The following is a 26,229-nucleotide window of genomic DNA, read 5'->3' as shown; positions in this document are numbered from 1 at the left end:
TGGGGTCCCCTCCCTTGGAAAAGAGGTTCCCTCCCCTTGACAGCTCCACAGAGCTGCAGCCACCTGCCTGCTGGGTCAGCCCCATATGAAAAGGGAAGCCCTTTGTAATCCGACGGGGATTACACCAGGCAACAATGCGCCGCTGAAAGAGCGACAAAAGCTCTGTATCAAACGGCGCTGAGGGGGAGCGAGGCTATGATCTCCCACTACTACTAACACTGACTCCTTGGCCACCTCTCATCTCTCAGCTCCCTCGACTCCCCCCCCCCCCCTTTCTAGGATTCACCAGCTCTGTCCTCCTCCTGCCCTCTCATCTTTGGGATCTGGCCTTTTATCAGCGCATTCCTTTTCATTTGCATTGCAGTGTGGGGAGGGACAGCGGGTCTTTCTGATCTGATAGCACCAGGAAAGCGAGTCAGGAGGTTCCTCGGGGCACACGGGGTGGGGTGTTGGAGTCACTCGCGGAGCATTCAGGTGAAGTTCCTGTATTGGGGCTCTATCACCAATTGGCCTCGCTGACCCCAATGGCCAATAGCCGGCCTTTAAATCCGAACCCTCATCAGCGAAGCGCTCCGTCCGACACTTCCGAGGGTCGCCGCCAAATGTTTGTGCTGCCGGAGGAGATAAAAAGAAGCAGTTTGTTTTCGTATTTCCTCACAATACTTATATTCCCAACCCACCCATCGCTCACACACATGTCAGTGCTAAGGGGATTTTTTTATTATTTTTTTCCAAAGGTAAGAAGCGATGACAGATTGAGGACACAAAAGACAATAAGAGCTAACGCTATGTGCGTAGCGTTCCTCGCCGTATCGGGTGGAGGAGATTGTATTATTGTAGAATATATGAGCCATGTGCAAATATTAATCCAGCATTATTTGAGGTGTCCGCTAAGCATAGCGATTGCAGCTCGCTCACTGAGTGATGACATACCTCCATTACATGTGATATATGTATGCATGAGAGCAGCCTATTTTTCACCACCAAGACATTGTCCCTAGAGGCGGGTTGTTCCAGAAGAATCCATGAATTATCCCGCTGAAACAAGTGAGCCAACGCTATTGATACAAGTGGGATTGAGATACTGGAAGGACGCCAGGAGAACGTATCTGGCCGTACTTGCCATCCTGCCGCCTCCCTCCCCGTCTACTTAATTGGAATACAAAGCAGAGCGAGGTCGATGAGGGAACGACGTTGAGGAAGAAGGAGAGAGAGAATGGGGGAGTGTTAAAGGGGGGGGGGGGGGGGGTTGCTGCTGTCTGTCTCCAGCAACCTTCACTCCTCGCCGGGAATTGACTGGGGGAACCAGCAAGCGAGACCGACACACTGTCAGTGGTAAAATGAACTGTCACCTTGCATTTCTCAACCTGCTGGCGCCAGCGAATTGGCCGCTTTGAACCATGTGACGTGACACTGATTGAGTTCTGGAAGGAGCCGCTCCAATTTCCACGAGTGTCCACACAAGGAGCATCCTCTTGCATCCTGACGCCGCACGTGGCTCTCCCGCCTCACTATATTGCTTATTTGTAATAGTAGATCTGAGCAATTAATAACAGCCACAACAATGAGGCGCTCTAAACCAGCTCAGCTCAGTCGTTTAAAAAAAAAAAAAATCGATTTGCGTGTACTCACAGGCGACAACGAGGCGCTCTAAAGCAGCCGTGCCATTGGACGGAGGGAGAGAGATTCACTCGACTCCACGGTGCCGCTCCGCTGGTCCGCCTCCTTGCTAGTCTTGTTTTTCTTGCTGCCTCGACAGGAGGAAAACTATTAGGGCTCGCCCGCTCGGATCCTGGAGGCAATCCCAGCGAGTATTAAGACGTTAACCACGGCCAAGTCACCTGTCTCTCCCAGTTACCACACTGACGGTGCGGAGAAAGGATGCGGCCGCTGGGGGGATCCGAGAGGCCGGGCCTTGAGGCTTGCACATCCATTAGAGCCTGACACAGATGGGGGAAGGGTCTGGAGTTAAACTGAGCTTCAGTTTCACAACAAAGGAAGAAGGGAGCGCTCTGATCGTAACGAGGCGGCTTCCCTTCACTGTACGATTTCAATTTCAGTTAATCATTCGAATAAAAACTGGGTCAAACAATTTATCCTTAGGTCACGTGTTTTGATTGAGAACATGTAAACAAATATATGCTCACCTGTGACCGTATTAGCCTAAAAACACGAGACCCTCTGAAGCATCTGTGAGATGAGAAACCCCCCCCGGGTTCTCCCATGAATATTGGACCCGGCTGGTCCTTTGAAGCAGGGGGTCCCTGCCGGGTGACGTGCGACAGAGGAACTGGTAGAAACCCAAGGAAGTGAGCCCGGCAATAGACTTGTAAAAGAGCCGGCAACAACTGCGAGCAGCATGGGGTACAAACAGCACTGGCTTGACCTCAAAGTCAGCTCAGTGGGGGGGGGGGGGGGTCATCTGGAGATATGGCAGATATCAAATCAGCTATGTCATATTGTTAAGAATGACATCGGTCTGAAATAATGGGATCGAGCGGTATCGCTAGCAACGGCTATGCTAATTTCCATGGCCCGGTCCATACCATTTGTTTGCAGTATTCTTAAACAGTGGTGTTTGTCCCCCCCCCCTACTTCATCCTCCAGAGGAAGTCTTCTGAGTCCCCCCCCACCCAAAGTGAACATCTGTCTCGGCGGCGTCGGCCACAGCCGCCGACTCTGACACGTCCAGATGGAGAGCCCGCTGGGAGCGTTGAGGTATTACCCACAGAGATGGCAGGGATCACACCTCCGGAATAAAATCCCACACTTATCTTCAGCCCCGGCCGCTTCCTTCTTGTCCAATGTGCCACCGTGACCCGTATTGATGATACCCACCAGCACGGTACTTGGCCTTGTGACTCATCTGAAACAACTTATAAACTACAAATGTACTAGCTAAACTTAATTTACTTCACAGTCCCAAAAAAATAGAAGTAAATTTGCTTTTCCCATCAAATGTCAAGTGGTGCCATTTGCCCTCCCATTGCCCTTAAATCGAATTCAATCCAGCTGTCGCTAATTTCCGTGTTTATGAGGAACTTTGACGAGAGATCCCTCAAATGCTAAAGCTGTGAAGCGCGAGAGAGGTCCTGCAGCCACCCTGGTGTCCTGACAGATTGACTCTGCATTCATTTGTGGCTGAACTCTACGTGAACCTCGGGCGTTAGCTAAGAAGGCCGCCGACAGGCCGGTGCTGCCGGGCCAGTATGAGCGTGTGGCTATTTGTGCACAAACCAAACACCCAGTGCAAATATTGAAACTCACTCCCCCCCCCCTTTGCCCATCACATTCAATGAGGCGCAAATAAAGTCCGAAATCTGAGATGATAGGTTCCTTAATAATATATCAATTTGTACTGCTTTTTTTGATAATAATGTGATAATCGAGGGCAGGATTTGGATAACAAAAATGAAGACCTGCAATGCACCCTGCAGTTTGTTGTCATGTTTAGAGCCCCTGGAGGTATTCGGAGGTGAATAGGTCACCAGGAACCACCCTGTGAGTTGTGAAAGATTCCTCTTGTCACATTATGCAAGAGGGGAATAAATATAGACCACCACATTTTTTGCCAACTCCACTGGATGAACTCAAAATTTCAACAATTTTTTTTTTCTCAACAGAATAGGAATGTCAATGTTTCATTTTTAATTGATAATCTTTATTCATCTAAATTCTTGTAAAATACCCTGTCAAATAAATAGTGCAAACATTGACACTGAGCAGCTCAGTGCTTGGACATAAACATACACAAGACTTTTTTTTTAAGTTTTAAAAAGCAAGCAAAAAAAAAATCGCCTTCACAGTTTGCAATATACCCTGAAATTCCACAAGTCCACGTGCATTTGATTCCCAATTTTGAAATCCTGATTCCTTCACGCGTATTTTTAGTTCATTCTGTTGGCCTGGCCTTGGGGGGCGGTGCTGGAGGGGTGTCAGGCCCCGGGAGCTTCTCCACGGGCCCACCGCCCAGCACGCAGCCCAGTTTGTCGCGCTTCTTTTGCTTCATACGCCGGTTCTGGAACCATATCTTCACCTGCGTCTCGTTGAGCTCCAAACTGGCGGCCACTTCCACCCTCCGGGCGCGCGTCAAGTACTTGTTGAAGTGGAACTCTTTCTCAAGCTCGGTCAGCTGCTTTGTGGTGAAGTTAGTGCGGATCACGTTGTGCTGGCCCGGGACACCAAACTCGGACAGAACCGCTGCTGAGAGCAAGGAGAAGAAGAGATGGATGGAATGGAAGACGTGAAACTTTTTTTTTTTTTGAATGAATGAATGAAAAGTGGACGAAATGTTTAGTTTGCATGTCAACTTTTTACGCATCGCTTCGGGTGGAGCACCTCACCAGTTCTCGGAGGATTCCTCTTCACTTTCATCCAGTCAAAAGTTTTGGAAGTTTCCTCAACATGTTCTGCGTCGCTGTCCTTATGCTGGGCCGTGTAAACACTCTCTGGAGGAAACTCCGGTTGCCTCTGCTCCGCGCCGCCGTATTGCGCGTACTGTGCGCTTGGGCCGCTGCACCTGTCCCCGGTGTAAGTCGGCATGTTGGTTCCGAGAGGCGAAACCTGTGCGTGCATGTAGCCCCGGTCCTGCTCGGGGGCCAGGCCATACTGGTGGTGTCCATACTCCACAGGGGACCCGTAGAGCGAATTTCCTGGCGGCGGTGGCGCGTACTGCAGGTCTAGGTTGACCTGCTGATGGTGGTGGTGGTGGTGGTGGTGGTGCAAGGGAAGATTTTGGTGGCCCTCCTGACCGTAACTATCCGCGTTGGGTGTCACGTATCCATGGTTGAGGTTGTGGTAGCCGGCCTTAAAAATGTTCGGCCCGCGGTTACAAAGCGGGTAGTCGAGGTAGGAATTCATCTTGGTTGCTCACACCAGAGGAGTCATTAATCGCCCTAACCCCCAGAGGTAGTATGTCAAAGCTGTAAAAAGTGCCCTCTACCACTCATATCACCTTCCTGACACACCACGTGATCCGCGGCCGGCCAATAGCGCGGCCCCGACGGCTTCTCTGTCACGTCCGACGCGCTCGTCCATCAAGCGGCTCGCATTTCCATGACAAACGCTTCAATCAAACGCGCTCATCCATCTGATAAGAACACAAACGTCGAGGCGCAATGACAAGTAATTGCCCCTTTAAAACTCTTAATGAGCTCGGCATCGTGCATGATTTAAAAATATCGAAATAATAATTCTAAAAGTCAACAACGCGATTGGTAAAAATCACATTAAGTGTGGCCTTTTTTGACGCAACCGTTTATCTTTATGCTGGCGTAAATCTGTCAGGAAAATGCGGTGTTTAAAATGCAATTTTATATGGGAAGAAATGTGTTGTCGGGCCAAATTCCTTTTTGGACTGACTGTGCCATGAGAGCACAGTGATCCATCATGAGCTCTTAAAAAAAGAAGACAGCTTCTGTGACCCTCAAAAGAACAATGACACTCTTCTCACATGTCAAATGTATTCTTATCACATACTGACTTTTCCTTTAAGGCCTTGTAATTAAGTGATTAAATTAAGCAAATTTTAATCCTCTTACTTTTATGAATGAAATATGTCAGAGTAAATAAATTCCAATCGTGGCTACCATTTAAATACAGTTGTGTGGTGGGCCTAAGTGTTCTTTTTAAAAAACGTGACAAGTATGTTTAATATTACTGAAAGCCACTGTAACATTATGCTGTTTGAACATTGACATTGAGAAAAAAAAACTGCACCTAGACTGATTTCATTTCAATGTATTGCAAGTAATTTGAATGCAAATTGTCCCAAAAATAAATTAAAGCTTTAATGCAAATGTGTTACACTAAATAAGTTAAATACAACTGAATTGGTGAGTCTTTTGCTTACCACTAGAGGGGGGGGGGGGGGGGGCTCGTTCTTGTGTCACATTGATAATTGCCTCATCCATGTCTAATGCCGCTACGATAATAGCTAATATTAAAAGTGCATGCATGTATATGGAAGTACAATTACAAATGCGTGAGTTTAGGAGCGTGCATGATTCTGTCATGAGGGCTGCACGGATAATGAAAATCTTCGTTTGGGTTCTGCGCCTGAGCGGTACCACGCGTGTCGTAGCGCGCGTCAATCGTCATGCTCGGAGCGGGATATTCGTACCACTGCTGCTGGGACTCCAGTCGAAGTGAGGTCGACTGGTAGTCCCCGCCCAAGTGCACGTAGCCCAGGCTAGACAGAGTGGGGCTGCCCGAGGCAGAGGGCGATGAGCCGGGTGAGGAGGGCGAGGCGGAGGTGAGACCGTGTTGTTGCTGGAGAAGCCTTTCATCCTTCTTCTGCTTCATCCGGCGGTTCTGGAACCAGATCTTAATCTGCCGCTCCTCCAGATTGAGCAGACCGGCCATCTCCACCCGGCGCGGCCTGCAGAGGTAGTGACTAAAGTGGAACTCCTTCTCCAGCTCCACCAGCTGCGCGCTGGTGTACGTCGTGCGAGTACGCTTGCACGCCGGCGTGCTGGAGCTTGGAGAGTCGTTGGTGCTGGTGGGACTTCCAAGATCTGCCAGACCAACAATGCAAATTGATTTATTCTCAAACTTTTGTATGCAGCTCTTTGCATTTTTGTTATGAATAACCAACCTGTACGTCTCCTGTCGGGTCTATGCTTGGCTTGTCTGGATTCTTTCATCCAGGGGAAAATGCTTTTACTTGCGACAAACTTGTGCTCCACTGATTGCTTGGTCTGCTTGCTGCAAGCAATCGCAGCACGTAGCGAGAAGCTTTGCTGCTGCTGCTGCTTCTGTCTTTGCTGCTGGCTGCTCTCCATGACACGCACACAGAAAGGCCCTTTGACCTTGTGACGAGGCTCCGGCAGCCAAAATGTCACATGGCAGCTTTGCAGAGAGCCTGAAAGAAGGCAGAATCAGGGAGGAGACCAAATGATCCATCTTATCAACTCAATAGTGTGCTGACATGAATAGCCTGCACACAGGCTGCACGATATTACTACAGGCTGGGACATAAGTTTCCAAATACAACCTTAAAACTGCTGGTTTAAATAAACAAAAGTAGGTTTCATTCCCAAAAAAATGTGTGCAAAGAAATCTAATGTGGGTTATTTAAAATGATGTTTCTCAAGTATAAATGGCTACAACAAAAACAATATGTTTAGCCAATATGGGTCATTCAAAATGTTACTTTTTGTGCAGTCGAACTGGGTAAACTTTACTTTTTACAAAGCCAAATTGAGTTGAATGTATTTTTAACCCAGCATTTTTAAAGGTACATATGCTTTTTTTTAACATGCTTATTTTAAAATATCCTACAATATATTAAATGTTTATTCTTGGCATGGACCACAGTGGAATCAATTTTAAACATCACATTTGACTCACTTATGAAAGGATACTTATTTTATAGAGGTCGTTTTTAATGTTCATTGTTGTCCTGTATATTTGCAAAGAATGACATTTTGTATTTTGTTTGGTTTTTTTTTTCCAGAATGAAAATGATGCTTAAATTGCCCGGCTGCATTATTCTGGCGCACTAACGGCAGTGTTTATAAATGTGCTTTGTCCCTTTTCAATAAATTTCCAAATAAATAATGATTCAAAGTGCATCTTTCAAAATACAAAATACAATTTTTGTTTGGTTCAGAAAAAAATAAACGCTTGTCAAGATGCCAAGAAATGAACCCACTAAAAAAAAAAAAAAGACAACATTAAATCGTTTTGTTTTCTGCCTATAAAATAAAAAAATCACATTTTATTGACGTAATAATAACGCGTTATTTATCCAAATGTTATTTATCGAAATGATAACCTTCAACAATACCCCATTGTGCGGAGCATCTTTTGTTCAAATCTAAAACGGATTAAAAAAAAAAAAAAAGTAAACATATTTTTGCATGCATTGCCACTGTCTTCTTAATGAGATGAAGCAGCAGCCAAAGACGAAGAGAAGTGTGGAGGCATGCAGCTTTATGAACTCTGCTTGAACCGAGCAGCCTCGAGTCAAGCTCGTAAATCATAAAGACACATCAGCGCGTCTGCATGCGGCCGCCTTACCTCGGAAAGCTCCATTCATCCCCGCGCGCGCACCAAACAATGACGCGTACCTCTTCCTTTACACTTCGGATTATTTTCAACGATAAAACTCAAATAATCCAGCAGCTCGAATCTGAAGCTTGCATTTGTGGTCGTTTGCGTGCATGCAAAAGGGGACTGGACAGTATTTGTGCAGCCTTATCACACACACACACACACACACTCACCAGTACTTTGCGCGTGAGTGGTGCGCGTGCGTGTTTGACGAAACGAGAGAAGACGAACGAATAAAACGTTTGTGGTCATCATGCATGCGAGCGAGCTAATGTAGCCCGTGATAACAATAAGACGAAGCATTTTCTTATTGTTATGAACGCCCAATGGCCTCTTTGTGGAAATTAAATAGCATCACGATGGACTGTTTTATTATTTAAATGGCTTTAGATAAGCACAACCTGCACTTCATTCAAAATCATTTGATTGTTGTCATATTTAGCGTTGACCTGATAAGTGCGCATCAAATATTTGTTCATTTATAATCATAAAATGAAGAATGATAACACTACCTGATATGCATGGATAGAAGATAAAAAAATAAATTAAAAAAAGAGGCCTGGACGCGCTTTAATGACGCAAGCATTGATTTGAGACACTTTTGACTGCTCGTCTTCACGCTGAGCATGTCGATGGATGTGATTGGCTGGTCGAGGTAATTTTTAACTAATTGACACCAACGAGTCGCTTTCATCAGTGAAGTGTGACCTGCCCGTGTAATAATAACTCAATTGTCATGTTAAAAAAAAAACAGGACACGTCTTGTTGTTTTTTTTAAAGACCATTTTAATCTCAGTGCATATGACGTCAGATAATGAACAGGCGCCCCTCCGAAGACCTCCGGGAGTCACGTGATTAGATTTATTGCTTCTCAGGTCATCTCATTTGAGACCACACTCATAGGTAAACAAACAAACCATAAAACATTTGTGATATATGGAAAAAACAAATCGTTCTGAAACATATTTCATACCACAAAGAAGTTCCAATGGAATACAAGTTCAGGCAAAAAACAAAAAAAATTATATTCACAAAATTGTTGACTTTCTCATTTTATCGGTGATTAATATAATGACTTTCACACCGATCAAAAATAATCCTATTTTATTGACTATTCAAACAGTACGATGTTTTATTTGGTGATGCAAGTGTCCCCAGCGCACTCCAACTCCTCGTGTGGAGTGCAGACGTGAATGGAGGAGGTGACAAATGATGCGCCGAACAATGGCCTCCATTCAAGGCAACTTTCACACACGCCATCTTCTGCACAACACAGGAGGCAAGGCTGCCATCCCCAAAAATAGATATGGTGCTTCTCAAACGCCAATTAGCATAATGACCAGCAATAAATATTTGAAGAGAAAGACTTTCTAAAGATTGCATGCAAATACATTGAAGCATTTTCATTCCTCCTCCTATTTGAAACTTCTCGAGGTCATCACTTAAAACGTCATAGAAAATATCACATTCCATGCTTACGAGATGTAGCCTACTTAAAATGAATGATAAAATTGAAGACAGAGGAAACATAACTTGATATTTAACACATTTTCAGAATTACAAGGCTTTCAATTGCTCCGTGAATAGTCAATTTGATGTAATTAATTCCTACAGGGAAAATCTCTGAGTTGATCCCAAAGCTTTGTGATATGGCACATTTGCAAAACCCAAACAAAAATGAAATTGTCATTATGAATGGACTCATAAATGTTGCAAATTGTATCCCATTGTGCTCCCTCATCCCCTACATAAATAATTTCTTGGTGTTCAGAATTCCAATATTATCAGAGGCCAAATTATTGAATCGATTCCAGAATGTGTGGCGATTTGTTGAAATGTGTTTTTAATGCAGTGCGAATATGGTTTGGATTCATAATTTTTCTGACTGTTCATGTGGGAATTCTTTTCTTGTGCTTCTTTTCTTTCGTGGTTGCTTTAAAGTGCTCTAGAAATACAGTTGAGTTATGAAACACACTTTTTGGCAAATACCTATTAACAAATCTATATTTATAAAATCATGTCAAATTGACCTCAGTAGCTGTCGGTCCCTTTTTGAGCCATAACTGATTATTTTTGACCCATCAGTTCTTTTTTCTGCTTCGGCAGATAAACGAATCCAAATGTTAATACAAAAGAAAGCGTTGGCTTCTCTAACCTACATGACCCCCACACCACCTTTCCTCCCCCTTTTTCCTGGCTAAGATAAGAACCCGGACCAACAAGAGAAAGAAAAGAAAAAAAGAGGAAAAAAGGAAAACATCCATCATCCTGCAGGCCGGTCTAAGGCGCCCTCTGCTGTCAGTAAGGTCTCATTACACCACACCTGACGTCTCGTTTCGGGCCAATTAACACATTTCAAACACGTTTCGTTTGTTTTCATAGTGTCATAATGAATAGAATGCAAATTATTCAGTCGTGGCTCGAAAGGATTCATTCATAATTAATTACGTGGAAATGGTCAAATGATTAGGGAGGCCTACTTGTCAGTATAGGCTTTTTGTTTTTTTCTGAGGGATAAAGTATTTTCCCACATTTTTTATTCTGTTCTATATAGGTTACATATAAATATAATCATAATAATTTTAAATGTTGCTTTGCACAGTGACAGTGCAAAACATGTCAGCCTCCATTTGGTCTCCTGACCCCCGGATGATCCCATCGTCATGAATAATGCATGATATCCGGGTCCACATTAGCCCTATCAATATGCAATAGTCATTACAGGAAGGCCAAATTGCCACTTAATATAGTTGTTATGAATATGTGCAAAATATCCAGGGTTGAGCTGACTTTTTCTGTTTTGAACTTTTCTATCTTGGATTGAAAATATATATATATATATACAAACAGGGCCTGCATGGATGCGGCCCGTGCACCACCTTTGGCCGCCCAGTGACTCGCCTGGTGGGCATCAATCACTGCCGAACCTCGCTCAAGTTCTCCACACACACACACACACAAATGCAACAGCACAAAACAAAACGGCGTAAATCTATTTTTTTTATGAAAAGGGAATATTGTCAGCCTAATAAAAAGTCAAATAATTGCCATTTAGCTGCGTAAAATGTGGACGTAAGCAGGATATAAGGTGAAATAGAATAAGATGCGATTAAAAGGCAATAAAAACGCGGACCCTCTCGATACTTTTATTGAAACATTGAGGGTCCCACATATATGAGCGTCCGCGCAAACTCGGTCCCCTGCACGCCGTTAAGCCGTCACTCTCATTCAAGCCCCCGTGAATTATATTGAACATTGTCTACTCCCCAAAACCATAAAAGCAACTTTATGGAGCTCACGTGACTTCGCCGCGTACTGTTGTATGTCATATAGGCCCTTTACAATCTTTGCAAAGAGGGATTTTTTACTTGTACACGCTTAAGAGAATCTCTGCTTCTCTTTTGGGGACATTTTGAGCGATTAAAAAAAAACACCCACGGGAATATCTTTCCACTACAAGGTAAGAAACTTTGATTTCAATATTTATCGGCTAAAATATAACCAGGCAGAAAAAATGTCAGAAAAATCCAGGCTTGAGAGAGAAAGTTTTATTTCCAAGCGCTATGAGTTTCACGTGTAGCTACATACAAAAAGCTTGTTGGCAAGAAGGAAACAAAAGTTGACATCACGCACACATACGCGCACACACGCACACACACACACACACACACACACACACACACACACACACACCGACAGCCCAAACAATTCGAGTATGCACAACAAGCCTTCTCAATGGGCCCATGTTTACATTCAAATGGCAGCAGCTTTATTTTTTTTCTTATTATTATGACTTTTTTTTTTTCTTAAAACACTCCACTTCGAGAAAGAGCTCACGTCCAAGAGACAAATATTAATATTTACATCAATATGACATGACACCTACACGCTACCACTAAAAAGAACCACAGGACACTTTTTTTTTGTCATCTATAACAATAGCATGCTGCAAGGTGCTGCGCTTCAGAGCGTTACAAGTATAATTTTTTTTTTTACCCTCCGTTTTATTATTCTTATGATGATCATTGTGAATATTATTAGAACGCTTTCACCTCCATTGCAGCGGCTGCAGAGGTTGGCCGTGGCGGAGTCGGATGTGCGACGGTCTTGGCTCAGTTGTGGAAGGCGCTGGCGCCCGTCACCAGGCTCATGCTCTTCAGCTTATTGTCCTTCTTCCATTTCATCCTGCGATTCTGGAACCATATTTTGATCTGTCTCTCGGAAAGACATAGCGCGTGCGCGATCTCTATCCGCCTCCGCCGCGTCAGGTAGCGGTTGAAGTGGAACTCCTTCTCCAGCTCCAGCGTCTGGTAGCGGGTGTACGCGGTCCGGGCGCGCTTGCCGTCCGGTCCGGTCATATCTGCGAGGATAAATCAAATTTCGAAGTGGAATTTGACTCGAGTGACACCTGGCAGGTTTATTTACCGTGGCTGATGTGCAGCTTCCGCATCCAGGGGAAGATCTGCGGCGCGTGGCACTCATTTGCGGCGGGGGCGGACGAGGTGGGGTGGCTGGGCTCCTGCGCCCGTTGAGGAGCACCCGAGCCTGAACCGCGTTCCTCGGTGTCGGTGGTGGCCGCGGGGTCTTCGATGTCCGTGAATCCCCCGTTGTTGGTGCTTTTGTTGGCCGCCGAGGAGGCGCTCCGCTCGCACGCCGGGGAGGGGCTCTTCACCTCCCGCAGGTCCCGCCCGGCGGAGGCGCACGACGACGGCGGCGGAGGCTGCACCGATTCCGGGGACGACAGCGAGCAATTGGGCGTCTGGCGGTAGCCGAAGCCCCGGGCGTCCTCCCCGAAGTGACCGCCACCGCCTCCTCCACCGCCTGCGCCTCCGCCGCTGTTGGCTCGGTTCACGGTTAGGTCCATGCCATTGTAGTTGTAGCCGAAGGACCCGGAGTGCATGGTGCCAGGGTCTCTGAAGGAGCCGCTCACTGCGCCGTTAGTCCCATAATTTAGTAACTGATAGTCGGAGCCATTTGGGTAGCGCCCTGAGAACGAGTTTACAAAGTACGAGCTCATTTGCTTGCTTTTTTAAAGCCTCGATTTGTAGATCTTTGTCGCTATAATCCTTGTGTGCTTGCACGATTTATGGACGCAATCATGAATTATAAGCAATGAAGCCCTACTGTACTTTGCCAGGTATGCCGCCAAATATGGGAGCGCGCTCGGGAATCACGTGCCTTTGTTGACCAGTCGTAAATCCTCACTGATGACTTCAAGAGGTAATTCATGCTCGCCGCTTACAAATGATGACGAAATAATGGTCGTTAGGCTCCAGTCAATGGTGCCTCCCCGCCGCGCGCACCGGCAAAGCCGCGCGGGCTGAGGGCGCCATCTTGTGGCTGAATAGAGAAGCGACCTACGACTCGTCACGGGGGCCTCCATAGTCATCCGTCATCCTTGGACGGATTTGACACAATCCCTCGATTGTTTCAATCCTTACACGCGTTTTGTTATATTTCATATTTATAATAAACCCCCCCCCCCAAAAAAAAAAAACATCATCAGACTTTCGGTTATACATCAAAAGGCATTTTATTTTCTATATACAATTTTTCCTGAACAAAATATTGCATCAAACACGTTACAGCAATAAATAATGACATCGTGATATATAAAGCTGACATTTTATGTACAAGCTGGAAGAACAAGTACAACACGTGCACAGAGGCCTACAACAGGACGAATACATATACGAGGAACGACATGATCCGAAAGCACTACAAATTTCTGTACATGTTTGCATAGTCTCTAAATCAAGACGCAGCACAAAGAGAGATCTAAAAGCAGCTCTAAGGAGATAGCACGCCACACATGAATAATATCTACAGCATGTTTTTGTACACGTCGAGTGTCCTTTTTTTAACTCTTCTTCTCCGCCTGCTCCTCCTCCTCCTCATCGGGTGTCTTTGGCGGGTTGAGAAGCTTGTTCTCCTTCTTCCACTTCATCCTGCGGTTCTGGAACCAGATTTTGATCTGTCTCTCGGTCAGGCACAGCGCGTGCGAGATCTCTATCCGGCGCCTGCGCGTCAGGTAGCGGTTGAAGTGGAACTCCTTCTCCAGCTCCAACGTCTGGTAGCGGGTGTATGTCTGGCGGCCCCTGCGACCGCTGGTGCCGAACGGGCCTGCGTTCGGACACACACAGACACACACACACACACACACACACACACACACACACACACACACACACACACACGCACGCACGCACGCACGCACGCACGCACGCACGCACGCACACACGCACGTTTGGGTCACGTTGTGCCACCGCTTTGGTCGTGCAGAAACAGGAACGAGATTTTCCGGTGACGCACGTAGGATTTTGTTTATTTAGCCTTCCATTTTTAAAATAAATAGATGAGTATATAAACTAGATCAAATCTAATAACTCACAGTCGATACCATTTAGCATTAAATTATGTCGAGGTTAATCAGAATAAAATGTTTCTGTATACCTGCATATTTGCAACATCAGGCAAATGTGTGTTAGTGCGCATGCCTGATGCTGCTGCATCCATTTTATAAACACACACACACACGCACTTCTAGTTCGTTTAATTCTTAATTTCTCAATTTTAAAAATACATTATTTTTGCATGCATGTTAATAAAGATGGCATCATAGTCTATGTGTGTTGATGGACAGAGTTGCAGTCCAAACCCGAAAAGAAATTTTACGCACAGTAGTTTCGTGTTACCGTCTACTCTTTTTTTTTTTTTTAACTTTTAGTCGCGACAGCTGTTTGTTTGTATCTAGCAGGCCCGTGTGCTTGTGCGCGTGTCAGCGCGCAACACGCAAAAGAGACGCAAACGTGCAAAAGACGCGCATGGGAGCGTGTGCGTGCATGCGTGCGTGCGTGCGTGCGTGCGTGCGAGGGGTGCCATGCACTCACCGACCGAGCAGGCGTTCATCCTCTGCATCCACGGGTAGATGAGCGCGGAGGACTTATCATCCACGCTCATGCCCGCGCCCTGATCCCCCAAGCACTCGCCTTTGCGTTGCCCGTGCTCCTGCGCTCCAAAAAGCGGCGGCGGCTGCGGCGCGTCGTCGCGACCGGAGAAGGCGCACGACCCCTCGGCGTCCTTATAGAACCCCCCCGCCGGGTTGAAGTCGCACGCACCCCCGCCGGCGGCCCGACCGTAGATGGCCGTCTGCTGGTAGTAGGAGGCCGGGTAGACCTTGTCCTGCACGGCGGCAGCGGCCGCGGCAGCGGCGCCTCCATAGGTGGCCGCGCCGGAGTAGTGCCTCAGCGGGTCGCTGTATCCCGACGTGTAGAGGGGGATCTGGCCCAGGAGAGAGTCCTGTCCTCCCGATAGAGACACGGGGAAAGTTGAGTTGACAAAATAGGAACTCATTGGGTGGACAACGGGGCGCACTCCGGAGGAAAATGATTTGTTGTCTTTTATAGTCCAAGTGCTTTTGCCATTACTTTATCGGAGATTTGCCTTTTGCTGAGAGGAGGGGGGTGGTTGTGAGGTGCCACTGAACACAGAGGGGAAATGTACCATCTGATCCACCTCTGGCCAATCACCGGCGTCCGCGCGTGCACGGCTGCACCCGTTTGGGGGGGGGGGGGGGGTCTTGTTGCGCGCACCGTGTCCCGGGTGCCTCCAAATCAAGTGCGTGGAAAAAGCACGATCGTTAGCGTGGAACGTCGTCATCATCACGCGTTGAATTCCAAAATTCCGTCCAAATGATCACCAGCAAATCATCACTCAGCACGCCAATCATCCCAATCACGTTTTTTGACGGCACGCCGATCAATGACATCATTAGCGACAACGTGATTGTTTTGATGTTTTTCTTTTCCCTGATCAATGAGGCCAGATTGCTTCAATGATCATCAATTGCTTCCTTAAATGAATATTGTGATGTTTACACTTCAATTCATCGTGCATTGCTGACATTTTTTTTTTCAAGCAAAAATGCAGCATAAATTCAGAGTCGTGTAGAATATTTAATAAGACAACACAAATGATTAGAACGAGACAGCATTGAAAAAAGTCAACACTGTTCTGTTATATGAATTAATTCACATCAATTTACTGTGCAGGGCACTGCAGGCCAAGATGGCGACTGTAGAACGACAACAATCAAGCTTCATATATATTCTTGTTCATTTTGTTATTTTAATGATTCAAGAAGCTGTAGTGTCCTCACATTACAATTTCTTTTCTTTTTTTTGCTTCAATTTTTACGTTACAACGCCACATTTTTAACCTCATCCTAACAAAACTATTAGGATATTTCTTTTTACATTTTGACAAAATCGACAATAAAGCTTCTTGAAGGTTGCTTTTTATTTATTTATTTTTTTATGAACGCAACAGCGACCATAATTTACCAGCACTCAATCTCACATCCCAAACTCGAACCTCATCAACAAAATGGACCTGCGCGTGCTCGCCTAACCTGCAAACCCTCGGGCTGCGCGTGCACGCGTCATGTTAAACACAAGCCTCTGCTTTTTTTGACATGCTGCAACCAAACAATAAGCCAACGGGACACGCATGCAGGACTCCCTGCTGCCAACATGGCGGCCTTACCTCAGTGCCACGTACGTCAGCCATGCCATCGTGTGCCCCCAAACAACAGGGATCCAGTCTCCCCGAGAAAGTCCAGTAGAATCCCACCTTGTGCAGGCCGCCGCCATGACTCCACACGGATATCCTCAGAATAAAACCCACAGTCCACTTCTGGGCCCAAATCCTTTGACCCAATTTCGTCCCACTGTGGTGCACGCAAAATAATAATAATAATAATAAAAAAGCGGCTGCAAATTTGCAATAGAGAGCGGTTGTATAAGAAAGCAAAAAGCAGCTGCACGACGAGCTGTTGGGGAACAAGAAGTTGTCATTCTGGCCGCGCACATGATCCCCGCTAGCCAATCACCGAGCCGCCCCAGTCGTAAAACTTGCAACGGCAAAGTTGTAAATTTTCATAAAGTGCAGCCCTTTTATGTGCGCCATTTTGAGCCTCCTCCAAGCCGGGAAATCATAATCAAATGTGTAATGAAGATATTAAAGTTATTTTTTATTTTACTACGGCATTTCTGCAGGGAATAAGAAATAACATCAACGTGAAGGTTTGATTTGGAACAAAATGAACGCAAAGATGAGTAAATATTAATTTAAAAAAAAAGGCTAAATCAGAAATCCTATGAAACCAGAAATTGTCATGATATACTTCTTTCGTCTTGCGCTTAAATCATTCCCAAATTTCTAATCTTTTTCTGTATGAGCAATTCCGTTTCAGGATAAAAGTTTTTTTTTTTTCCTCATGCTTGGATTCACATTAAATCCCCTCCAGATCCTTTAAAACGTTCTGTTCATATTTCTTAATATTTTGGACATCTCATTTGCGTCAAATGCCTTTTCCAGCCGTGGGCCGGCATGAAAGAGGATTTCCGGAATTTACACACGCAATAAAACCATAAATTCCTGACGCACATTCCACGTTTGTCGCTTTGAGGCGCCCCTAAAAACTTGGGAAAAAAAAAAGCGGAAAATGTTTGCAAATAAGGACGTCAATGCAATGACAGGTTTATAAATTCAAGTGCAATTAGAGCATTCGTTATTGAATAAGCTTATAAAATGTATTTGATAGAGCAAAATAATTTATTTTCGTTTCTTTTTAAATTATTCAAAACTATAAAGACAATGTTAATGCTTTGTATAAAACAAGAGCCCATTTCGTTTCAAACTGGACAATTTAATCGTCCTTTTTATGTTCAATTCAAACAGGATAAAATAACGTTTTTGAGCCAACAAAACGCTGACAAGTGTTGCGGGCAATTTGTTGTGTTTTTGTTTTCGGAGCGCAAACATAGCAGCTGACAAACGTTGTAAAGTTTTATGGCCTCTGACAAAATGCTAACACGTGCATTTTCATTTAATAAAAAAAAAAAAAAAAGGTCACAGTACAAAAAATGCAGAATGATACATGAGTAAGACATTGCTCTAAATATCACAGGACAATTTCTTGAATTAAAAATAGCTTCATGTTGACGACAATGTCCCATAAAATTCATTTTTGCATTTTAATGAAAGGCCCAAATTCCTGCAATAACGACCGCAGCATTCATTTTAATCAAATAGGAATTTATTATTTCCGTAAATCCCAGTGAGACGTTTATGCCCTGAGGTCTGGTTGTGTTAAAATTGGCACAAAAAAGTAGCAATCAAAAATCTTGAAGTGAATTTTGACGTTCACAGTTTTGCTGTAAATCGTGGGCATGCAGTGTTTGGTCTCCGTAGAAAAAAACCGAATTCCTTTTTTTTTTTTCAGGGTCCTCCCCTGTGATGCGGGGGCCATCGGGCGAGGCGAGGTCTCTGGAGTAAAGGGGGGCGCGTGGAGGTGACCAGGAGGCCCCGCGGGTCCGCGGGGTCGCGTTGTGCGCAGGAGCTCCGTCCTTTGGGGACCCCCCTCACGAGAGGCCGCGGGTTCGGGATCCGGACGTTTGGCAAGCCTGGGCCTGAAGTACGAGCACAGAGAAAGGCCTGTTATTCAACTTGGGTAGCACAATAATTATTATTAAGCATTCTTTTTTGGGGTAGGAGTATTTCACGGTTAAAAAACACACTATGGGAGGAGAAAAACAATCAATACATCTATTTGAGTTGGAACGACTAAAAATACATTTTTGCCATTTATAAAATATTAAGTTATTAAGTTTGGAGACAATACAAATAAGTACAAAACAAATCTGTGAACTCTTGTAGGGAAGCCAATTTTCACAACAACAAATATTTTGATAAATTGCCCCACTTGAAATTGTATTAAACAGATCAGAATTATTTTTATTAAAATATTTTTACATCATTTTTACTTGTAAGTATCGTGTGAGTACTAATTTTGCCACCTCTGAAAAATTCCTCACAATGGTGGCTGTGACGTCACTGTAAATAAATAAACAAAACAAAATCCAGGTCCTCACCTGACCCGGGGACCCTCACGGTAGTCCTGGTCCATCCTTTGTCTTTGTGGCAGGCTTCTGTCTGGAGTGAGGTGTTTCGAAAATTCCTGATGGTACTTGAAGTCCTCAGTGAGGTCTTGTGGGACAATAAAACACGCTTTGGAATCAGAATCAGAACCTGGCGAGTGTTCTCATTGTTGTCCCACTCAAACAGTTGAAAGTGCAATGAGTGCATTACTTAGTTTCTCAAATGTTTCATATTTTACTCACAAAAGAAAACAAAACCAAATGATAATAAAATAAAATAAAAATACCACTGTACAGTAATACAAGCGCATAAGAAAGCAAAACGGAGGAATGATTTAACATTTAGGACACCTTTTGTTATTATTGAACACAAATGAGAGGAAATATGATATACTAAGAAAAAAAAGCTTATTTTTTAGCGGTCGGTGGATCAGTCGTATAAAAACACATCATTCCAGGCAAGAAACATCTGTGATATTATTTTCTTGAAAAAGAAACATCAATTTAAAGTTCCACTTCAGTGGAGTGCATAAATCTTGCACATGCACATTTTTCTAAATACAAACATTCCTCCCTCTTCCAGGATCAGTCACTGGTTCAAATAAAGCAAAACATTTGCCAGCTCTGAAGTTGTGCCCAAACCACAGGTGGCGCTAAAAGCTAGATTTATGAGGTGGTGGGAAAACTACGGCCCGTGGGCCACAGAGAGACGCGAAATGTACAAATCCTCAGATGAGCTGTTATTGAAAAAAAAAATACACTCAACACACACTTAACATCCTTTTTTTTTATGTTTTCAGATACTTTGTGTGTGTGTGTGTGATGATGCACAAAGAAATCAGGTATAATGTTTTGTATTTGTGTTTTTTTTGTCAGTCACTTACCTGTCTAGACGGCAGTATGCAGGGAGTCGCCTTGGTCTTTTCGGAAAGTGGCGTCAAAGCATCCACCTGCAGGGAAAAGTCTGGGTTAATCAACATTAACGCTTTGGTGAGATGTTCACGGACATGCCAATCACCATTAAAGGTTGCCTTACGACCGACGCCCCCTGCTGGCGGGGGAAGTCAGTGTCTTGACCCTCCAGCTGCAGAAACTGGCGGATGTGCTGGACCAGCCCCAGGTCCAGTAGCAGCTTCTTCCTTTGGATCAACGCTTTGACCCGCTTTTCTTCCTCCTCTTCATCATTCTCCTCGTCTACCTCGCAGGTTTTGACTGCAGCAGGAGGCTTGAGGAAGAAAAAAAAATCTTGGGCTGGTATTTCTAGGTACAATTTAAAAATAATCCCCCCAAAAAATACTAAACTGTAAATATAATAATTGGCGGCAATGAAAAAGGTCTAATGTGCACAAATGCTCTATTGTGAATTGAATATTGGACATCAGGGTGAATAAATGGAGCGCACCTTCACTAAAAACGACCCTGAATAAGGTTCGCTCCAGGAACGCAATTATTATTTCCATATTATTCCAAATTAGTGTTGCATGGTCTCACATGATCATTTTTTTGCACACGTTCTATCTATAACGTGGCCGCAATAATTTTTTTCTCCCCCCCCCCCCAATGTCACGTCTGGGGCTTCGTACATTTGCATGTGGCGACACTAAAAGTGTGCAAGCATCATCTGGCTCATTTGAATGCTGCCAGCGGGGTCAAAGAGAAGGCCACCAATTCATCCTGGGACAAAAGAGCGTGCGGACGCCCTCTTGCGGCAGCTTTGGAGAATCACCGTGTCGGTGGCGGGGGGTCTGCGTGGTGCCGGTCGAGGTCTGAGATTTTTGGAGCGCTCTCCTGCCGTTTCGCCCTGAGAGTCCCGATTCCGGACGGTGTTCACGGTCCTCTGCCTGTCTTGCAGTTCTTGTAGAAGTTGCCTTTGCATGGACAGCAATGGGATTTATTTTTCAAAATAAATATTTTTTTTTCTATTTTATTATATTCAGTTATCCAATTGTGTATTGTTATATTAATTTAAACAATCCATCTAATTGTATCAATCCATATGATAATTTTAACTATTAACCAATCTTTTTTAGGGGGGTTTTGGATCATATGGAAAAAGTTCTCCCCATAGCTGGCTGGTGGAAATTTCTCAGATACCTGGCACACTCCTGTCGCGCTCTGGAAGCTTCCGTGGCTTGCACCAGCGAGCTTCCCTGTGTGAAGAACTTGTCGTACTTATCTCCTCCCTCCCTGGGGAAGATCCTCCGGAAGCCTCCCATGTGATTGGCCTCGTATGTCTCTATCTGCTGGGCCGAGGCGGCCTGGCGCTGCAGCAGCTCCTCGGTCCTTACGGATAAATAAATAAATAAATAAATAAATAAATAAATAAAAAAGGAGAGAACTCAAGTGACACGATTTGACTCGAAACACAAAGACGAGCTTGCAGGAAGATTTCTAACCTTGCCGCTTTGGTCCGGTTCTCTTGCAGACGTTCCTTGGAGCGCTTGCGTTCCTCTTTGGTGATTTTGCTTTTGTTGCAGGCGTTCAGGTTGATGAGCAGCAGCGTGTCCAATAGCAGAGCGTCCTTCACTTCACGGTCTAACGGCGAGTCGGTGGTGAAACTGGGCGAGTGGTTCACCTATCGACACCTCAAAAATTAGCTGAGTACTTTCAATTAGTGAAGAGGCAGTACCTCGAGCAGCCAGGGCCGCATGCGCTGATCCAGGAGGACGTCGAAGCCGAGGATCTCGAAGCAAGCGCTGTCGGCGCTGTGGTGGGGGAAACACGTGTGGTAGTTGTGTTTAAGGACGGGCTGCACGGCGATCAGCGTTTTGATGATCATATCCTCGATGTCGCCCCATAGCTTGTCCGCGTCGGCACGTGCTTCCTCCAACTGCTGGATGAGAGTCGACAGCTTCCTGGAGGAACCAAAACCGGACCGCTGACAACTTTGCTCCTTTTACCGTCGTGTTATATTTTCAATGCACCGTTTGCTGCCGGTGTGGTCGTCACGGACGAAGTTGTCGTTGTGTTTGTTGATGGCGTAGTTGGTCAAGTGCATGCACACTTCGTCCTAATGAGAGAAAATGACCGTCTCATCTCCAATACTGTGATCATTCCAAATGTCAAGAACATCTGTCTTCACCATATTGTTGAGTGTTGGCTCCATGTACTTGGTAGTGCAGAAACGGGCCAGTCCCTCCTTGAACAGGAAGATCCTGAGCGGGTCACATGACGTCACCAGCACGTAGATACGTAAGTCGAACTTGTAGCCGTCCATGATTAAAGGCTGGATTCAAGACATTTACAATTTGAGTATGTCCACGTGTACAAGTGTGTGTGTGTGTGTGTGTGTTGAGATGAGGTTATATTACGTTTTCGGTTTATGTGAGTCGTTATGCAACTTACTGTCACCTGGGATGTGTCGAGCACCCACCCTGGTGATGTAGAGCTGACAGATCATGTGTTCTCCAGGTCGAATGTCACTCCTGGATCTTGTGATGAAGATGCCGCGTCCTTGACAGCCCGAGTCTGGCTTGCAGATAAAAGCGGCGTGTCGTTTGACACGCGTGTAGGCCTGGAAGTCGTAGTAGCTACAAAAGACAATGAAGAGTCAATACTTGAGATGGTTTGGTGGAGTAGAAAACAAACGCACTCTGCCGGAAGACACCACGTTCTCGGAAAAATGTTGTAGTCTTTCGGGAAGAGCTTCAACATGCGGTTCAAGTTCCTGGCCAGAGTGTCTTTGCGGCAGATTTCGATCATTCCTGGGAAATGATTGATTTTCTGGAATGCGGAAAACACACGTGTGAAGCTTTCTTTCTTTGGATGAAATTACAAAGAGTTGCAAAGGGCTTAGAACCAGTCCAGGGTGTACTCCAGATTTGACTTTGGACCACTACCTGGTACTGCTTCATGGTTTTCACCCTCTCCAAAGACACGGAGCAGTCGGACCACATCAGCGTCCAATCGTCTCCCTCCGTCACTTTGAGGCCGTAGCGACGAGCGGCGCGCCGCACTGGGATTTAAAAGACAAACTTAGTGTGTTTACTTACTGATGCAATGTATTCAAATTCTTACCGCTTTCATACTTGCAGTTGGACAAATTAATCCACACATATCTGCAAGAAAGGAAATGACGGTTAAAAGCGTTTGGCGTTTCGGCAGGTAAGGAGATGTCCGACCTCTTCTTGGACTTCTTGCGCCTCTTGAGGGCGTGTTCCAGCCCTGGTAGGTTTTGCGCTTGGATAATATTTTCTGCTTGTCCTTTTCTTTGCTGTTTGCATCCAAACGGCAGAGTCATCCTGAATTAAGACGAAATAAAAGCTAGGATACGAGAAGGTGATTTGTTTTGATTCATTTAGGTTTAATGGGCAATTCATTTACTGTAACTCTCAGCTAACATATCGGAACGAGCTCTCGGAAATATATCGCGGAGTGATACGATAAAAACATTGTTAAATGAATAGCTCTTGTTTGGAACTTGTTAGTGCGCACATAATCATGAAGGATGAAAAATATTGTCAATATTATCACCGAGACTAGATTGAATTCAGAATCTAGTGTCGCGAACGTTTGTTCTTACTGTGAATCATTTATGGACGCTAGGCAGGGCTTTAGGGGGCATGGCAGGTATAAATTCAAGGTGCCAGGTGTCAGCGTTGGGATCCAATGATGTGGATGATGCTCAGGGTCGCTTAAGGTCCAGTTAGGCTGCCTGATGACATTTAACTGGCTTTAGTTACGTGGCGGGATTTGTGTTACCATTTCACATTCAATAGACGCAGCTAGAATAATATCCTATTTTTTCATGAATTTGAATGAGAAAAATTTACCTTCCACACTCACAGTTGATTCATTTATTCCGGCCTCCAAAGTGACCTTAGTGTTCTTAGTCACTCGCCATCGCCTGCATGGCCAAGCCGACGCAGGAGATGTCGAAATGCGTCAAGATGAAGCCCTGAGCCGCCGTCTCCAGGAGAAATGGAAGCAGGCGTCATGTTGTCATGGCGAGCTCGGGTCAGATGAGCATCGCTGGGATCTGGTGAGCAATTAGAAAGTGTCGAGGAGAAAAATAGGATGACAGAGAGCTAGTCAGTCACTCTTAGTAGCTTCAGATGGTGCTCAAATGTTGCCATGGCAACCAATAGCTCAAAAATCAACATTGACATGAAATTTACATTTGCTGAACTATTACAGGTCTCTATTACTACTCTATACTTTTTATTTTAAGTGATCCTGCCCTAAATTTCCACTCACCTCTGACCTCCTTATACCTGTGCACTTTAGGGCTCGTTTCAAGATTCGGCCATTTGTTTTAAAATCTCTAAATGACCTCATTTTATCTCTGAGCTGCTCCATTTCTTCACTCTTGCCCAATGCATTAGGTCACCTGAGAAGTTAGTGTGAAAATTGCTATGCTATGTAGTGAAATGCATTTTTATTAAATGCTAAAATCCTGTGAAAATCATTCACTGACTGCACTTGAAGGGTAGTTATTTAAAAAACATCACAAGGTTAACTACTTCACACACACATATATCCTGTTTATTGAGGTTGTAAACTTTGCGAGAGTAAAAAAAAGAGGTTAAACGCTTTGCTGTCATGCTGCCATGGAAACCAAATGCTGCAGCGTTTCCATGGAGACCGCTGTGCTGCGAGCCAGTTAGCTCGCTTTCTTGCTTGAAAAATGGCTTTAAATGGTATTAAACATGACGAACCTGCTCGGATTGAGTGAGTTTTCAAACCACCGCCGCTTTGTTGGATTTTTTTTCGGCTTCGGCGTTGCTGTTCTTGACACAAACAGGCAAAGAGTCAACAAGTCAACTAGAGTTTGACGTGAACAAGGACGCTTCTGATGTAAGCCAATCAGCAACACGGTCACATCGCTGGCCTTCTCGTCTCTGATTGGATGGTGGCTCGTCGCTGATTGGTCGTTGATCCCTGCGGCCTTTGCGGAAACATGTTTCTTTTTTGTATTGATGGTTAATTTTTATGATATTTTACAATCATTTATGAATACAGAATGTCCAAAATGTACCGTGAATATGATGACAGTAATATATTCTATTTCAATCAAAGCACATTTTAAAGTTGTTTGATTTATTAGGTGTGTTATTTTTAAAAATTGGAAAAATAAATGCAAGTTTTGAGACCATTTTTACAATATATCAAGTGCAATATCTGTAAAATACAAATTAACAAAAAATATGTCGCTAATGTCAGTGTCATACTTTTTGCTTTTACTCAATCAACAGCCTGGTGTATATTTATAGAGCTGAAACAATAGATTGCAGTTAAATAAAATGAAATTATTATACAAATGTAATGTAATATCAATATATACTCTGTGTATATCTAAAGTATACGTATTAATTTACATTTAAATTAGATCAAACTGAAATATTACAAAATGAATAAAAAATATTATTAAAATAAATATCGTATAATAAAAAAATAAGACAATAAGTAAAAACAAATTACATTTGGTGAAAATGTCGAATGTAATCCTAATTAGAGTACAAATACTAAATTAAATGTAGGCCTACTCTCTTGTATATCATTTTCCGAAAAGAAGACCATATAAATCAATCTGCTTATATTTTAATCAGTTAAAAATTAAATGTGCAAAGAGACCAACGGAATAGATTTTTCTATGGGGTTGTCTCCCTCTTGTGGTAGACAGACGCTTTACAATGTAAAGAAATTTAATCCTGTAACAAATCGGACTTCGATCAAAATGTTATCTGACTAGATGATCTAGTGGCGTAATGGTCAAAGTTCAATTAAAGGTGCCGGCTGGGCCATGGTGACTTCCACATTGTTCACATATTCAATGCAAGAAAACAACATTTCGATTTTTTTTTTTTTAGCAACAAATAAACCCATCTTGTGGAACATCGCCAGAAAAATGCACTGATCCGAGGGTCCCTGAACACAACAAGTTGCGGACTTCAATCGTTGAGCGCAGTGATAACAACAAAAACATGTAAGTTTGACTTCTCTTCCATGCTTTACGTCGTCACATCAGCTCTTCTTAAGCTATTACTTATCAGTATTACGCTTAATAACAAACCAGATCATTATCTTACAGCTGAACAAATTGTACAAGTTATTTCGTTATCGTTGCAGATTATTTTAAGAGGTTTATTTTGTAAACGGAAAGTGAAATGCAGAAAAGACTGCTAAAAATAATAATTAAAAAAGACGACCAAGAGGAAAGAGACTTTTAAAAGAAGTGTCATGTCACTGTTATGTCTTGGTAACACCTGCTGTCTTCACTCACCCCAGCCTGAAA

At 44.2% G+C, this 26,229-nt stretch overlaps 6 protein-coding genes and 1 long non-coding RNA gene across 15 annotated transcripts in view; 2 read left to right on the top strand and 5 right to left on the bottom strand.

The window, feature by feature from the left end:
• Nucleotides 1-3,682: 3,682 nt before the first annotated feature.
• On the bottom strand, nucleotides 3,683-4,910 carry LOC147039731 (homeobox protein Hox-B1b-like). Of its 2 annotated transcripts, none has more exons than XM_085904009.1 (2): nucleotides 4,344-4,910; nucleotides 3,683-4,203 (listed from the first exon to the last, which is right to left on the bottom strand). In XM_085904009.1, exons 1-2 carry the CDS (start codon nucleotides 4,858-4,860, stop codon nucleotides 3,893-3,895), a joined length of 828 nt encoding a protein of 275 aa, XP_085760135.1. In that variant the 5' UTR covers nucleotides 4,861-4,910; the 3' UTR covers nucleotides 3,683-3,892. The 2 variants fall into 2 exon arrangements, with proteins under 2 accessions (XP_085760135.1, XP_085760137.1); XM_085904011.1 differs by having other exon boundaries at nucleotides 3,683-4,200.
• Nucleotides 4,911-5,832: 922 nt separating this feature from the next.
• LOC147039730 (homeobox protein Hox-D3-like) lies at nucleotides 5,833-8,663 on the bottom strand. Of its 2 annotated transcripts, none has more exons than XM_085904371.1 (3): nucleotides 8,568-8,663; nucleotides 6,596-6,862; nucleotides 5,833-6,515 (listed from the first exon to the last, which is right to left on the bottom strand). In XM_085904371.1, exons 2-3 carry the CDS (start codon nucleotides 6,780-6,782, stop codon nucleotides 5,974-5,976), a joined length of 729 nt encoding a protein of 242 aa, XP_085760497.1. In that variant the 5' UTR covers nucleotides 6,783-6,862; nucleotides 8,568-8,663; the 3' UTR covers nucleotides 5,833-5,973. The 2 variants fall into 2 exon arrangements, with proteins under 2 accessions (XP_085760497.1, XP_085760496.1); XM_085904370.1 differs by lacking the exon at nucleotides 8,568-8,663 and adding an exon at nucleotides 8,023-8,091.
• Nucleotides 8,664-11,413: 2,750 nt separating this feature from the next.
• On the top strand, nucleotides 11,414-22,308 carry LOC147039727 (uncharacterized). Its single transcript, XR_015063428.1, has 3 exons — nucleotides 11,414-11,515; nucleotides 18,341-18,568; nucleotides 19,872-22,308. It is a non-coding gene; the product is annotated as an uncharacterized LOC147039727 (long non-coding RNA).
• hoxb5b (homeobox B5b) lies at nucleotides 11,553-13,259 on the bottom strand. Of its 2 annotated transcripts, XM_085904373.1 has the most exons (3): nucleotides 12,782-13,259; nucleotides 12,481-12,727; nucleotides 11,553-12,415 (listed from the first exon to the last, which is right to left on the bottom strand). In XM_085904373.1, exons 1-3 carry the CDS (start codon nucleotides 13,070-13,072, stop codon nucleotides 12,168-12,170), a joined length of 786 nt encoding a protein of 261 aa, XP_085760499.1. In that variant the 5' UTR covers nucleotides 13,073-13,259; the 3' UTR covers nucleotides 11,553-12,167. The 2 variants fall into 2 exon arrangements, with proteins under 2 accessions (XP_085760499.1, XP_085760498.1); XM_085904372.1 differs by having other exon boundaries at nucleotides 12,481-13,259.
• hoxb6b (homeobox B6b) lies at nucleotides 13,570-16,993 on the bottom strand. 4 transcript variants are annotated; one of them, XM_085904377.1, is made up of 3 exons: nucleotides 16,600-16,993; nucleotides 14,946-15,354; nucleotides 13,570-14,178 (listed from the first exon to the last, which is right to left on the bottom strand). In XM_085904377.1, the coding sequence occupies exons 1-3, from the start codon at nucleotides 16,621-16,623 to the stop codon at nucleotides 13,916-13,918; spliced, it is 696 nt and encodes a 231-aa protein (XP_085760503.1). In that variant the 5' UTR covers nucleotides 16,624-16,993; the 3' UTR covers nucleotides 13,570-13,915. The 4 variants fall into 4 exon arrangements, with proteins under 4 accessions (XP_085760503.1, XP_085760505.1, XP_085760502.1 ...); XM_085904379.1 differs by having other exon boundaries at nucleotides 16,611-16,992; XM_085904376.1 differs by lacking the exon at nucleotides 16,600-16,993 and having other exon boundaries at nucleotides 14,946-15,553.
• Nucleotides 18,137-26,229, bottom strand: part of ttll6 (tubulin tyrosine ligase-like family, member 6) — an 8,192-nt gene continuing 99 nt past the window's right edge. Inside the window, exons 1-19 of the mRNA XM_085904361.1 lie at nucleotides 26,218-26,229; nucleotides 24,653-24,882; nucleotides 23,781-23,973; nucleotides 23,518-23,649; nucleotides 23,117-23,236; nucleotides 23,013-23,053; nucleotides 22,835-22,950; nucleotides 22,588-22,718; nucleotides 22,369-22,525; nucleotides 22,078-22,221; nucleotides 21,920-22,005; nucleotides 21,625-21,850; nucleotides 21,392-21,570; nucleotides 21,090-21,278; nucleotides 20,722-20,863; nucleotides 20,014-20,220; nucleotides 19,880-19,945; nucleotides 18,990-19,104; nucleotides 18,137-18,527 (exon numbers count right to left, since the gene is read on the bottom strand). The exon at nucleotides 26,218-26,229 is cut by the window's right edge and continues 99 nt beyond it. Coding sequence (XP_085760487.1) covers nucleotides 18,337-18,527; nucleotides 18,990-19,104; nucleotides 19,880-19,945; nucleotides 20,014-20,220; nucleotides 20,722-20,863; nucleotides 21,090-21,278; nucleotides 21,392-21,570; nucleotides 21,625-21,850; nucleotides 21,920-22,005; nucleotides 22,078-22,221; nucleotides 22,369-22,525; nucleotides 22,588-22,718; nucleotides 22,835-22,950; nucleotides 23,013-23,053; nucleotides 23,117-23,236; nucleotides 23,518-23,649; nucleotides 23,781-23,791 — 2,253 coding nt within the window. The 5' untranslated portion in view covers nucleotides 23,792-23,973; nucleotides 24,653-24,882; nucleotides 26,218-26,229 and the 3' untranslated portion in view covers nucleotides 18,137-18,336. The remainder of the gene's footprint in view (nucleotides 18,528-18,989; nucleotides 19,105-19,879; nucleotides 19,946-20,013; nucleotides 20,221-20,721; nucleotides 20,864-21,089; nucleotides 21,279-21,391; nucleotides 21,571-21,624; nucleotides 21,851-21,919; nucleotides 22,006-22,077; nucleotides 22,222-22,368; nucleotides 22,526-22,587; nucleotides 22,719-22,834; nucleotides 22,951-23,012; nucleotides 23,054-23,116; nucleotides 23,237-23,517; nucleotides 23,650-23,780; nucleotides 23,974-24,652; nucleotides 24,883-26,217) is intronic.
• calcoco2 (calcium binding and coiled-coil domain 2) overlaps nucleotides 25,735-26,229 on the top strand; it is a 7,619-nt gene continuing 7,124 nt past the window's right edge. The window contains exons 1-2 of one of the 3 annotated variants that reach the window (XM_085904365.1): nucleotides 25,735-25,920; nucleotides 26,223-26,229. The exon at nucleotides 26,223-26,229 is cut by the window's right edge and continues 169 nt beyond it. The gene's annotated coding sequence lies outside the window, so the exon portion shown is untranslated. Of the gene's footprint in view, nucleotides 25,921-26,142 lie in introns of those variants that run through there. The other 2 variants (XM_085904366.1, XM_085904368.1) reach the window with 2 other exon arrangements.

Source organism: Syngnathus leptorhynchus, chromosome 22, assembly GCF_054491065.1.
Source record: "Syngnathus leptorhynchus isolate UIUO chromosome 22, UIUO_Slep, whole genome shotgun sequence".
In the NCBI taxonomy this organism is placed as follows: domain Eukaryota; kingdom Metazoa; phylum Chordata; class Actinopteri; order Syngnathiformes; family Syngnathidae; genus Syngnathus; species Syngnathus leptorhynchus.
Note: the sequence above shows the minus strand (reverse complement) of the source record. Positions and strands in the feature narration are given on the sequence as shown.

Excerpts from the sequence above, each read along its gene's own strand:
- LOC147039731 (XM_085904009.1), bottom strand. The coding sequence starts at position 4,860 with ATGAATTCCTACCTCGACTACCCGCTTTGTAACCGCGGGCCGAACATT. Across the intron at positions 4,204-4,343 it reads GAGGAATCCTCCGAGAACTG|CAGCGGTTCTGTCCGAGTTT; the intron begins GTGAGGTGCTCC and ends CCTTGCTCTCAG.
- LOC147039730 (XM_085904370.1), bottom strand. Across the intron at positions 6,516-6,595 it reads ACCCGACAGGAGACGTACAG|ATCTTGGAAGTCCCACCAGC; the intron begins GTTGGTTATTCA and ends TTGGTCTGGCAG.
- hoxb5b (XM_085904372.1), bottom strand. The coding sequence starts at position 13,072 with ATGAGCTCGTACTTTGTAAACTCGTTCTCAGGGCGCTACCCAAATGGC. Across the intron at positions 12,416-12,480 it reads GAAGCTGCACATCAGCCACG|ATATGACCGGACCGGACGGC; the intron begins GTAAATAAACCT and ends TTATCCTCGCAG.
- hoxb6b (XM_085904379.1), bottom strand. The coding sequence starts at position 16,706 with ATGGCGGCGGCCTGCACAAGGTGGGATTCTACTGGACTTTCTCGGGGA. Across the intron at positions 15,355-16,610 it reads CGATGGCATGGCTGACGTAC|GACTCTCTCCTGGGCCAGAT; the intron begins GTGGCACTGAGG and ends TCGGGAGGACAG. Across the intron at positions 14,179-14,945 it reads GATGAACGCCTGCTCGGTCG|GCCCGTTCGGCACCAGCGGT; the intron begins GTGAGTGCATGG and ends GTCCGAACGCAG.